Below are 13252 nucleotides of genomic sequence, written 5' to 3' on the forward strand. Positions count from 1 at the left end.
CAAAGGTGACAATAACATAGTAAAAAACCAATAGACATAAGTGTTCATATGTTCAAAAATAAAGGTAATATCAATTGAGATATTCTTGAATAATTAGGAGTTTGATGTACATCATGAACTGCATGAGACCAAATATTGCATACTTAGTTAACAAACTTAGTAGATTTATTGTTAATTCAAGTATGGATCATTGAAAAGCAATAAATAGAGTATTCAAATTTTAACATAAACCTTTGGATTATAGGTTACATTATACTAGTTACCCACTGGTACGAGAGAGGTATAGTGATGCTAATTGGATATCTGACATTAAGCATTCAAAATCCACTAGTGAATATGTTTCATATTTGGTGGAGTAGCAATGTCATGAAAATCCTCTAATGAAAATCCTCTAATGAAACATATATCACAAGATCCACAATGAAATAATAATTTATTGGTTTTGATAAAGCTGGAAAGGAAGCTGGGTGACTTTAGAGTTTCTTAAAGAATATTCTATGTTGGTCAAAACCAATGCCAACAATTTATGTTCATCACGATAACCAATCTATAATTGAAATGGCACAAAGTAGTATGTATAATGGTGATTATAGACATATACATCATAAATATAATATCATTAAATATTTGCTTTTAAATAGTATTATTTCCATTAACCATATAAAGTCAAAGAAAAATATTGCAAATCTACTAATCAAAAGCTTTAATCCCATTATATTCAAAAGCTTTAATCTACATATGAAAGAGCTCGTGTATGATTCATCGAAAATAATAGGATTAAAGCCTTTAAAGATTAAATAGTGTAATGATGGTAATCATACCTTGTTGACTAGAAATCCTAAGATCTAGCTTCAAAAAGAAAATTAACTCGTATAACATTCTTAATAGCACTAGAAAATTAAATTAATATTTCCTACTTATTTTTATGATGAAAAAAAGGTGTTAGATGTAGCATGATAAATGGTGAATTGTGCTTAATAATTTTCATATCTTAGTATTCCAAGTGAATTATAGAAAAATATTCTTAATGAAAAATTACCTATATGAGTGAGAAATGTGGTCAAATTTTTATTTTATTTTTGTTTTAAAAAAGGCTGAATTCTTTGAAGCACTAATGAATTCAAGAATTGTTTATGGTCAAAATGAATACAAAAGTAAGAACAAAAAAAAATCTCTAAGTAGATAATTATATGAATATTATTGTCTTAGTTTATACAAAAGGCTAAAATAGTTCAAGAGATCATGTTTTCTATTTAGCCAAATAAATCCAATAGTATTTTACTAAAAATATTCAAAGATAAAAGCTACTTGTCCTGATATGTGATCCACCAAATCAATATATCTGTATGGATCTTTGAGTCTTTTATATTGGTTAAACAATTTCTATTCATGTAGGGGAGAATTAAAAATTTGATTAAAACCATGGTAAATAGGCACCTCAAAAAAAAAAAAAAACAAAACAAAACAAGCTTTTCTGGTTGTTTATAAAGTGGAAATGTGAGAAGTTCAAATTTATTCCAAAAGACACCTCAAGTATCTAGAAAGGAAAGAACCTAAGTAAAATAGGTTTTAGACTTAAGCCACACACACGCATGTAACTTAGCTTGGACTTTTGTTAGGTCTCGAGCTTGAGGCCAAGCTTGGGTTTAGATTTACTATAAAACATTTTTTTAGGCTATAAAATATTATATTTTTCTAATCTATTCTGATCTTGGGTTTGTATTTATAACGTTTTGTCCATAAAGAATTATTTTTTTCAGTCTATTGTTTTATCCATCTTATGAATAAAAGGTATGATAAATTTATTTCAAAATACTTTCTTCAAACCTAGATAGGTTTTTAGCTCAAAAACATCAGATTTAAAGCCAAAACTGTCAGGTTTAATTCTAGTTTTATGACAGTTAATCAAAGATGATAGTGGAGAAAATTTATTCTTGTAATTATCATAATTAATTCCATATCAGTTTTAATTTCAAAACACACTTTAAAAGAGTTACTGGAGGAATAATGTTTTGGCATAAGTTTTCATAGATTTTACAACTCTTTCTCATCTTAGGTTTTAGTGGTTTTGGCTCTATTTTAGGCTTTGCTTAGGTTTAATCTGTATAGAGAGGTAATTGAGTAAATTTTCTTAGTTTCGTGGATCTTATTTAGAAGTGTATCTAAATAAGGTGATGTTGGAGTATTGAAAGGCTTATTGCAATCATCTTATTTGTACCAAGTGAGATTCTTGACAACAACAATTTCTCAACATGATAAATTCTTCAACAAGTAATTATTCTATTGTAGTTTTGTTGATGCATAAATTCTATTATGTTTAGTAAACGTGTGTTAGGATTGTGCTTCAATATCTTGTGCAAATTTGGATATATACTTAGAGCGTGTTTGGTATTGTGGTAGCTTTTGTTGTTGTGGTTTGAAAAAAAACAGTTTAATAAAAAGTACTTTTTGTGAGGTTGATTTCAAAAAAAATTGGTGTTTGGTTAAAATTGTGGTTGAAGTTGTGATTTTAAAAAAGCAGTTTCTTGTGTTTGGTTAAAAAACTGTGGTAGAAAAAAAGTAGTTTTGTGTTTGGTAAAATTGTGGTTTAAATTGTGATTAAAAAAATAGTTTCTTTTGTTTGGTTAATATGGTTTGTGTTTTATATTTGATTTGAATTAATTAAAAGGACATATATAGACACATATATATAATTCCAAAACATAGGTGTTTTGTAATTATGATTACATAACAAAATGAAATATCTTTATACATTAATGTACTCCTTTATTGTTCCATCAAACTATTTGCAATTCCATCGTGTTCAAAATCCATACGTGAAGGCCTTTGTGAGCCTTGAACGGTCGTAACCTGAACAATATCAGGTAAAAAGTCATCTGGAATTAAATTGGGGTTGCGATCATACTCAGAAAAAACTGCATCATCTTGTGATCTTCTTCTGATATAGTTATGTAGTGCCATTGATGCAACTACAATCTCAACTTGTGTTTTGTATGGATAAGCAGGCATGTTTTGCAAAATTTTCCACCTCTGTTTCCACACCCCAAAAGAACATTCGATCACGTTACGTAGTGATGAGTGTGCATGATTAACCACTTTTTTCCGACCACTTGGTTGTCCACGCCGCCTAAATTCTTGGAAGTGATATCTCTTGCCTTTGTAGGGACCTAAATACCCAAACTCGTTTGGATATCCATCATCAACCAAATTGTATTTTCCTGCAAATAATAACAACATGGTAATTAATAACAGAACTTAAGAAAAAAAAATTATATTCCTTCAATTACCAAATCTTCAATTTAGTCAAAATCACAACCTTCTGGAGGTTTTGAAAATTTGATATTGCTATTGTCAATAGCCTCAAGAAAAATACGCATATCGTGTGCGTTGTCTTCCCATCCTGCCCACACGAACATGAATTGCATGTTGAAACTACAAGTGGCCATGACATTTTTGTGTTGGTACACCTTTCTTTCAATAAATGGAATTTGATTTTCAGATGGTATGCAGGCACGAACATGTGTTCCATCAATTGCACCGACACAATTCTACATGCCAAAAAAACATTAAGTACTCATAAAAATTTATAACATATTTAATACTCATTTGAACAACTTAATTAAACTACTTAATTAAACAAAAATTCATATTACCTTGAAATGTGGCATAAATCTTGGATTCATAGCAATTTCTCTTGATGTGCTCGTAAATTGTGGATCTACTGGTTTTATGACTTCCACAACAAACAAACGTAATGATTTAAGCACTTCTTTAAAACATCTATTAATAATTTCACCTGAATGCTGAAAGCGTTCCTGCACTTGTCTATTTGACGCCCCAACTGCTATTGTAAATAGAAACATTGCCACCTTTTCAATAACGCTAATTCTTCTTGACTGTTTTAAGCCATGGTGCGTTTTTAATTTAGTGCACAGACTCAACAAAGTGGTTGCGTCCATCCTAAACATGTTAACACTTCGTTTCCAATGATCTTTTAAAACCTCTGCCAACCAATGTATCCCTGTATTATACGAAACCATACATGGTTCTTTATACATATAATTAATATAACACATGTTTATAGCTCCAGCTATGCATATAATTAATTTTTTCATATCAAAATGCCTCATTAAAATAAATTTATCGTCATCATCACTGTCATCGTTATTATCATTGGCGTCGTTTCCATCACTGTCATCTCCAGCACCACAAAATGAGGCACCACTACCTTCACAACTAGGATAATTAATGTGGTCTACAATGCGGTTCATTACATTATCATAATTGCCATCAAAATCCCCATTAAATATGTCATTAAACCATGAATCATCCATAACTTCAATTACATGAAAACAAAACAAAAATTATGTTGTTAATAAAAATATTTAAATAATTAAATATCATTCAATAAAAAAGAATTATCAAATAGTTGGTGCAACATAAGTTTTTTCATACCTGTAAAGCCAACAAAAACAGTGTTCCACTTGCTTGTATGAAATGCAGTTGAGGTTTAAGATGTTTGTTATGAAGCAAAAAAGTTCTTTGAAAGTTGGCTTACAAACAATCCTCTTTATATAGAAAAAAAAACTCACTGCTTTTTACGTCTTTTTTACAAGTAATTTTATTCAGCTTTCAATAGAAGTACATTATCACATGTATAGACTGTAAAAGTAACATATAATGTTAATTTTACAGCTAATATATTCTGACATGTATTTTTTCACCTTTTGTTCTTATTTTATTTGTGAAACCCCTAAAAATTTATAATTTAAATATGTAAATATGTAAACCCTCATATAAATGTAAGACTGAAAGTGGTAATATTTCAATGAGTGATGGAAACCAAGATTAAAAATAATAGATAAATAATGATATATAATGGAAGAGATGACCTTCATAAAATGAATTTTAGTTTAGAATTCATAAGGACAGAGAAACTGATAACGTGTTTTGATGGATGAAATAATGAGAAAAATGACAAAATATTTTTAGAAAATAAGTGAGGTAATAAAGAATACATTATAATAAAGGATAGTACAATGAAAAGGGTAGGACTGAAGGTGCAAGCACCGCTTAAAAATCAATGATGTTATTTTGAAACGATAATAAGCCCGATAAATAAATAAATGTGGAAATCCTAAAATGAATACATTCCAAAATAATTAAACGACCTTAAAGGTTTAGAATGATAATTGATATGATTTTTTTGGTGAAGATTGAACAAGAAAAATCTAGATTGTTTATGAAAAGTTATGAACTGACCAATTTTACATTAGGAAACAGAGCTCTCAATCAAATCGTCGGATCGGGATAAAATTTTGTATGAAGTCTATTAATATGTTTTTCTACCTTGGTTAAATATCTCATCCCAATCGAATTTTGGTAAAGACTAGCGATTTAAACAGAAATAAACCAGATAGTTTACATGAAAAATAAAATGAAATACATAAAAGCATGAAAGAGGGACAAAATTGTAATTATGAAAAAAAGGTGCCTATAAAACTGCAAAGAGGCCACCAGTTTAAAAAGAAAAAAGAAAAGAAAAGAAAAAAAATAGAGAAAAGCGGATAAGGGGAGAGAGCTGCAGATTTTGGAGAAAACCAATAATGCTCCGGTGGCCATATCTCTGGAATCCACCATTGGATCATGCTGAGTTTTGGATATGTTGTTCTCATTACACTCCTCTACTAACTGACAGGAGCGATTGGAAGGAACACAATCCGCTTGACAGAAATCATCATCTGGAATTTCCTGGAAAACAAAAAGGAAATGCACCTGCAGGGCAGTTTGGTCGCCGGCCAATTTATCTCTCTTACACCGTTGGATCATGCTCAGTTTTGGATATGTGGTGAACCTCGATGTGACCTTCATTCTGGACGGTGAAGATCGGAAAATATTTCTCCGGTAAGTTTTCGTGCATGTTGAACAGTAGCTCGTCCATTTTCAGGTAAGCTCGGTTTTCTTCAGATCTAGAGAGATTTAACCGTTGGATCATTATGAATTTGAGATATATTATGCACAACTCTATGATATGTAGTCTGACGGTTGGGTTTGAAACAATAATCAGAGGTTGATGACTTATTTTCTTTTGAATCTATTGCTAGTTTTGGCAAAATGTAGTAAGCTTGATTAAATACATGTTTTGATGAAATTAGAATTGTGTGGGTGTAGGTTTTATGGAAGATGTAATGGTAAACTATGTTCTTGTTATTAGTATTATTGTAGATTAATTGTGTATTCTTTATATGAAGGGAAGAATGATTATTGTGTAAGAATAGTAAGGAACATTGCTATATGAACATGTTGATTGAATAGAAAGCTAACTTGTTGGTTGTGTGGATATAAATGGGGTGGAACCATGAAGAAATTAAAATGAAAGAAATTTGGAAAATAAAACATATTTAAAGCAAGTCATGAGTGTTTTTTAGCAAATGGTTAGTTAATGAAGGTTGTCATGGATCCCAATTAGTAGGGTGAAATTATTGTTGTGATAATGATCTGAGAATATTAATTGTTAAGGTTTGCCGCATATGTTTAATCGCACGAGGAGAAAGCGAAAGAAAATGAATAGTTCATCATTTTGTTGTATTAATAATAATAATAATAATAGGAGAAATCTCAAAAGGAATGAGTTTCCTTATTTTGGTCTAATCTTGCTATATTGTAAAGGTAGGGAAATTGTTTGAATGTTTTGCTTTAGAATTGGTTTGAATTTGTGAGTTAATGATGCCAAATGACCTTGGATGATGTTGCTTTTGCATGAAAATAAGTTGGAAGTTGAAAAGGATTTCCAAGGAATGAAAATCCTTTTTGTCCAAAATTTTAGCTATAAAGAAGGGGCTATTGTGATTGTTGATTTTGAGCCTTAAAACAAAATAATTTGGAGTTGGTTTCTTCATAAAACTTGTATCTCTATGTTTAGCCTTTCATAGAGATAAATCACGCCCAAAACTGAGTTTTACAACTTTAGTTATGATTAAGACACTAGATAGTGTTCTGTGTTAGTTAAGCTTAATTGATCGGAATTAGACAATTTTTAATCGTTGCTTGGAATTGCTGTTGAGTGATGGTTTTAATAACAAAATTATAAGAATGAATATAAACATTAAAATGAGTAAGAGTTTGAGATCTTAAAGAAAATTCCTTGTGATTAGTTTGAGAATACTAGTTGAATGACAATTAAATGAAGATGTGATGTTGGTTGTATTGTTGATAAAAATTGAATTCCTGGTGGTACAGGGAAAGCTGTGGGGACTGGATAATTGCATGGAGTGGCAACACGTGCACCTATTCTAGATAGGTGATTCATCACCTTATTTTGTAATTATTAATTTTTCTTAAATATTTGTGTTGTGTGTTTAATTGATGTTAAAAGAATGAAACAAATGAATAAGTTGAGTGATTATTACAAATGAGAATTATTAGTAATTTAAGAGAAATTACTGAAATTATTTGGCTAACAAAAGAGGTTAGCCGGGTGCTGGGTAATTCGTATGGAATTACCGGATTGATTGTGGCAACCAAGATGTGTTAGCTAGATTTCTTGGGTAATTAATAGAATTACCGGGTTTATTAGTTAACAAGGAAGTTAACTGGATATGGGGTAATTCGTATGGAATTACCGGATTGATTGGCTAACAAAAGAGGTTAGCTGGATGTTGGGTAATTCATATGGAATTACCGGATTGATTGGCTAACAAAAGAGGTTAGTTGGATGATGGGTAATTCGTATGAAATTACCGGATTGATTGGCTAACAAAAGAGGTTAGCCGAATGCTAGGTAATACGTATGGAATTCCGGATTAACTTTGGCAACCAAGATGGGTTAGCCAGATTTCTTGGACAATTCAGAGAATTACCAGGTTTATTGGTTAACAAGAAAGTTAACTGGATATGGGGTAATTCGTATGGAATTACAGGATTGATTGACTAACAAAAGAAGTTAGCTGAGAGCTGAGTAATTCGTATGGAATTACTAGATGTATTGGTAACCAAGGAAGGTTAACCAAAAGTGTGGGTAATTATATGAAATTACCAGAATTACTGGCAATCGAGATGAGTTAGCCGGATAGTTAAGTTTTGAAAAGATTATGTGAATTAATTGATTGAAGTTAGGAATAGTAAATTCTAAATGTCATGAGTAAAATAATTAATATATGACTAACATATTGAGTAAATTAATTAATGTGGTTATTGGGTAAACACAATGACTTGGAGATTGGAGGGGAATTGATAGATAATTGGTTACCATAGTGTTGGTGGCTAAGGATACATTACAATGATATTTAACACCATAATGGTGGTGGCTAAGGGCATAAATTGATACTTGGCATTGTGATGAGGGTGACCAAGGTTATGTGAAGAATGCTTAGTGACCGTAGTGTCGATAACTAAGATTGTGTGCAAATGATACTTGGTAACCATGGTTACAATGCATATGATGTTAATAAAAAAAATAAAAAGGGGTTCGGTACGAATGGAAGAATCAAATGGCATTGATTAGCCATCCAGGTTTGGATTGCTAATGGTATCGATGAAGTTTCATCGGTGCCGGTATTTCTTAAATTGATTAGTCTAGCCCAATTTTAGAAGACTAATAATACTAATGAGATTTATTAGTTTCAGCGATTACCTTCTAGCAATAGATTCAGAAAAGGGAAAATATTGATTAGTTATTCCAAAAGAATGAGATAAGCTAATAATACCAAGAGAGGAATATCTTGGTATCAAGTGAGAATTGATTTATAAAGAGATGGTGTTCGCAAACCGTTGAGTTGTGTTGAAATTTCCAAGATGGAATTATTCTTGGCAAATGACATAGGATATTAGATGGATATTGGTAATAGATGAAAAATATATGTTGTAAAAGAGGTTTATGTCTAATTTTATATATCAAAAGAAATTTCATAGAGATTATTGTCTGCCATTGTTATTGCTTGTTACTATCTTTTATATTTATGTGTACATGTTAATTTCTATTTTCAGGTCCATCAGGGTCGCATCAAGGGTAATGCTAGTTTAGATATCTTTTGCTTTTGACTATGTAAATTATAAAACTTGAGATGTACTATTAATCCGTAAATTTGAATGTATGTCTTTACTCTAATGGTTTAAACTCTTAGTACCTATTTGACCATGCATATTTATAGTTGAAATTGAATCTTTCATTTGAACTATATTATATGATGTTATTGAATAAGATGTGTTGTGTTGATGATAATGAGTTGGGTTGAGACCCAGGATGATTGGGTTGGATTTTGAGTTATGAGATGTGAGATATTAGAAGTGTAAACAGGGTATATGTCGATAACTTGGGACCTACCAGTATAGGGGAGACTCTGCCGAAATTTTGATAGAAATTTTGGTGGAACTTGTGTATCAAAAAAAAAATTACTTGAAAATTTCCAATATATCGCGAAAAAGAATGTAGAAAAATCGGGGTTGTTACACTATTATTCAAGATTCCTTGGCTCACTTTTTTTTCTTTTCTTATCACCATGACAGCGCACACCAACATGTACAGAAATCATCTAAAAAGCAATAAATATTGTATTCCAAGAACTGTAATTGGAGATTCAATTGACACCTCACAAAATAAATATAATTTATATATATGAACTCCAACAGCAATGCACCAAAGAGAGCAGCATGTATTCCAATAATCGGTGACAAATCCAGCAGCTCAAACAGCATTTACAGTAGCACATACACATATATTTCATGCACTGGCTCCCATGCACATAGTAGCTGAGACAATATTCAAAATTTACTTGCACACAATAGCTGAAACAATCATGTTAACAGCAATGAATAGCATTAACAAACAAGGCATCAGCTTCCATCAATTCTCACGTAGAAAAAAAAACAAATGCTCCTTATCACACTGCACAAGCACACGGTAGCTACACATGGTATCTCAATTACTTGCAGCTTTCTTATCACCATGCACACCCATCAACTCACAACAGAAAAGGAAAACAAACAAATGTTCACACAGTAGCTGCACATGGTATATCAATGAATATAGCTTCACACACAAGGCTGCAGCTCCCATCCCCTTACAGCAGAAAAGAAAACACACCAATATTTCACACAGTAGTTGCACATGGTTTATTACAATTACAGCTAGACACACAAGGCAACAGCTCCCCATCAACTCATAACATAAAAGAAAACAAATAAGGCTGCACATGGTATATTATAATAGAACATACATTTTAACAGCAACACTCAATATTCAAGACCTTCAGGGAACAACACAATGAAGGAAAATTACCAAAAACACTCAATCCAATGGTCAACCATTTAACATTAATAACAACAGAAGTGACAGTTTTAATTCATTGATAAAATACAACATTAAAAACCAACAATATCCTCATACAAGTATATTAGCTCCCGAAAAGCAGTTTAATATAAATACAACAGTAAACAAACTACCGCAAATGGAAATGCCCATATGTCTCAACACGAATAAATGTGGAAAAATACAATGACTCGGATAAACTTCGACAATTGGAAAAAACTCTTTTTTATAACCGGTATCCCATTATTCTGCAACAATAAAATAAATTTGTATAAATACATTAAGCAAGTGAATAGTTAATTGATTAACGGTTATGAAAATATAATAATACCATGTTAGCTAAGCACGTTTAGTGCGTGCATACATTCATTGCATCCATCTCAACTTCTACTCCTTATCACCTATACTAGCCCACATTTCTCTTTTCCTTCTTAAACTCAAGTACTCTGTCGCAAAGTCGTGGAACTCATCTTCAATTGAAACTCCAGGAATTGAGTGTAGCTCAACCATCACCTCGCGAATACTACAGCCTTTGCGATCCAAATTAACAGACGTGGAATCACTCTTAGTCAATATACTCTCAAGTAGTTGATTGCACCTTGACAGCAACTGAATTCCAGATGTTTTCTTCTTTCTACCTCGCACATTATAATGATCATGTTCTTTTCTTTTGCCACCGCTTTTTGTGTTGCTGTTGCTAGACATATTTATCCCTCCAACCATTCGAGCCATGTCAGTCTGGAAATCTGGAATCACATCTTCCTCTAAATCACCGCTACCCTCTTCCAAACCATCATGAGCAATGTTGGCATTGCTTGTACCAGGATCAACATCACTGTTAGCAGGTACACCCGATGAAGGAGCCCATGCAAACGCTCCAGTTGTGACAATGTTGGAATACATTCGGTCAAATTTATTCTTCAAAGACGGCTTAATACCGACATGTCTGAATTTTTTGGCTCCTCTAATTTCCTGCATATAAATTAAATCAAGTAATGAAGGATCAAGACTAGTAAAATTTTGGTGTTGGAATTTGACAATAATAAAAGAAATTGTTAGGATGACAAGGAATGTATATGAATTTTTTGTTTACACCACTCATCGCTAGTTGAAATTGTGCCTAATTCATTATTCTAACCAATACCAGTTTCAGAAACCAGCTTATTCCATATCCTCCAATCCTTTTTGCATCCATCCCATTTGTTTTTCAATTGTGTTTTAGTGAATGCATGGCCAGTTTGTTCTTTGAATGATGTTATAAGAAATTTTCACCCTGTTTTATCGAAATGAGTATTAGGTCTCATTCCCATATCAATTGCCTTAATGCATATATCACAAAATATATGCAACATTTCCTTTGTCCAAGCAGCCTTATCAAAAGATTTAAGACTTCCATGATATCTTTTAAAACATTTAACAAAAGTTTGAAATCAATCAATGATATTAATTACTTGTGGCACATACATAAACCGTGGACTAAAACAATAATAAAACACTCAATGTTCAGCATTTATAAAAGTTGTGTGGTTAGCAACAAACATTAACCATGTATGTATTTGAATGAGAATGTTCCCGTTAATTTGTAATGAAAACTAATTTAAACCCATTAATTTTCAACTGTTCATAAAACTCAGTTTCAGCCATGATATAATATTTGAATTATCAAGCAACACTTCATTGTCATCATGTTGTTTGGAAGTTAAGAACATAGGGAAAAAAACAAACAGAACAGAATCTATTTCTACATTCAAAGTAACCCAGCTTTCTTTCGCAGCATGCAAACACACAAAAGGAAACTAAAAATTCTGATTTTGACTGCACAAGTAGAAATAAAAGTAATCCTACACAACATGCTAACAGGGCACTCATTACGATTACAATAAACACACGTACAGTAAAGAAATCTACAGTTGCTCAAAAAGAAACAACATCAATGTGCATAGTAAACATATCAGACCATGAAGAACAACATATAAATAAAATTTCAAAGCATCACATTGTTTCCAGTAAGCAAATAATCCAGCAGCAGCACTATCAGCTGGTAGTAGACATAAAAAACAAAACCAGATTTAAACAAAGAACAACAGCAGACAAGCAGTACATAGAAGAAATTAAATTTTGCTAAATTCAAAACAATTAACGAAGGCACAGTAAATAGAAGACAATCAGCAACAACCATGAAATTTGTCAATTGCAGAACACACAGTAATTGATCATGCAGGTACACAGATATGCAATTTTTCATTTAAAAAAATGAAGATGGAGATGGAGATAAGGCGGGAACTTACCTCAGTCTATCTCTTTAGGTGTCCAAACCAGCACAGTTCTACAGCTTTGTCCTGCAAACAGATACAATGGAGATCCAGAACATATATTAGATTTTGAGCTACAATTACTACAAAATTGACATAGGTAACACAGTACACAGAAGCATCACAGAAATGCAGGTTTTCAAGTAAAAAAAAAATTAAAAACATATGCAAAGCAGAAGACAAGCAGAAGAAGCAATGAAATTTGCTATAAATTCAAAAAATTTGACGAAGGCATAGTAAATAGAACACAAGCAGTAGCAACAATGAAATTTGTAGATCGATTCAACAATTGCAGTGTTAACAGTAATCGAGCATGCAACAGCATAGGCATGCAGTTTTTCATCTAAAAAACAAAAATGAAGATGGAGATAAGGCAGCAACTTACCTCAGTCTCTCTCTTTGTTCTACAAACCACCACGGTGCTGCAACTTTGTTCTGCAAAAACAAAAACAATAGAGACCCATTACAGAAATTAGATTTTGAGCAACATGTTAAACAAAATTGACAAGGGGAACGCACAGTACTTACGGGTATCTCGTTCGTGGACCTTTCCCAGCACGAATCTCTTGGGTTTTTCTGCAATTGTAACAATGGAGGGACAGATCGGTGAAGGTTTGTGTTTTTTATCTTCGTT

General features: G+C 31.9%; 1 protein-coding gene and 1 long non-coding RNA gene across 2 annotated transcripts; one reads left to right on the plus strand and one right to left on the minus strand.

Annotated features, from left to right (window-relative positions):
* The first annotated feature begins 5543 nt into the window (after positions 1-5543).
* LOC133703535 (uncharacterized) lies at positions 5544-9106 on the plus strand. Its single transcript, XR_009843904.1, has 3 exons — positions 5544-5947; positions 7240-7300; positions 8986-9106. It is a non-coding gene; the product is annotated as an uncharacterized LOC133703535 (long non-coding RNA).
* A 1587-nt stretch (positions 9107-10693) lies between these two features.
* On the minus strand, positions 10694-11209 carry LOC133681421 (uncharacterized). The gene has a single exon (XM_062104466.1). It carries the CDS (start codon positions 11207-11209, stop codon positions 10694-10696), a length of 516 nt encoding a protein of 171 aa, XP_061960450.1.
* Between the last annotated feature and the right edge of the window lie 2043 nt (positions 11210-13252).

Source organism: Populus nigra, chromosome 1 (genome assembly GCF_951802175.1).
Source record: "Populus nigra chromosome 1, ddPopNigr1.1, whole genome shotgun sequence".
NCBI classification, from domain to species: domain Eukaryota; kingdom Viridiplantae; phylum Streptophyta; class Magnoliopsida; order Malpighiales; family Salicaceae; genus Populus; species Populus nigra.

Excerpts from the sequence above, each read along its gene's own strand:
- LOC133681421 (XM_062104466.1), bottom strand. The coding sequence starts at position 11,209 with ATGTATTCCAACATTGTCACAACTGGAGCGTTTGCATGGGCTCCTTCA.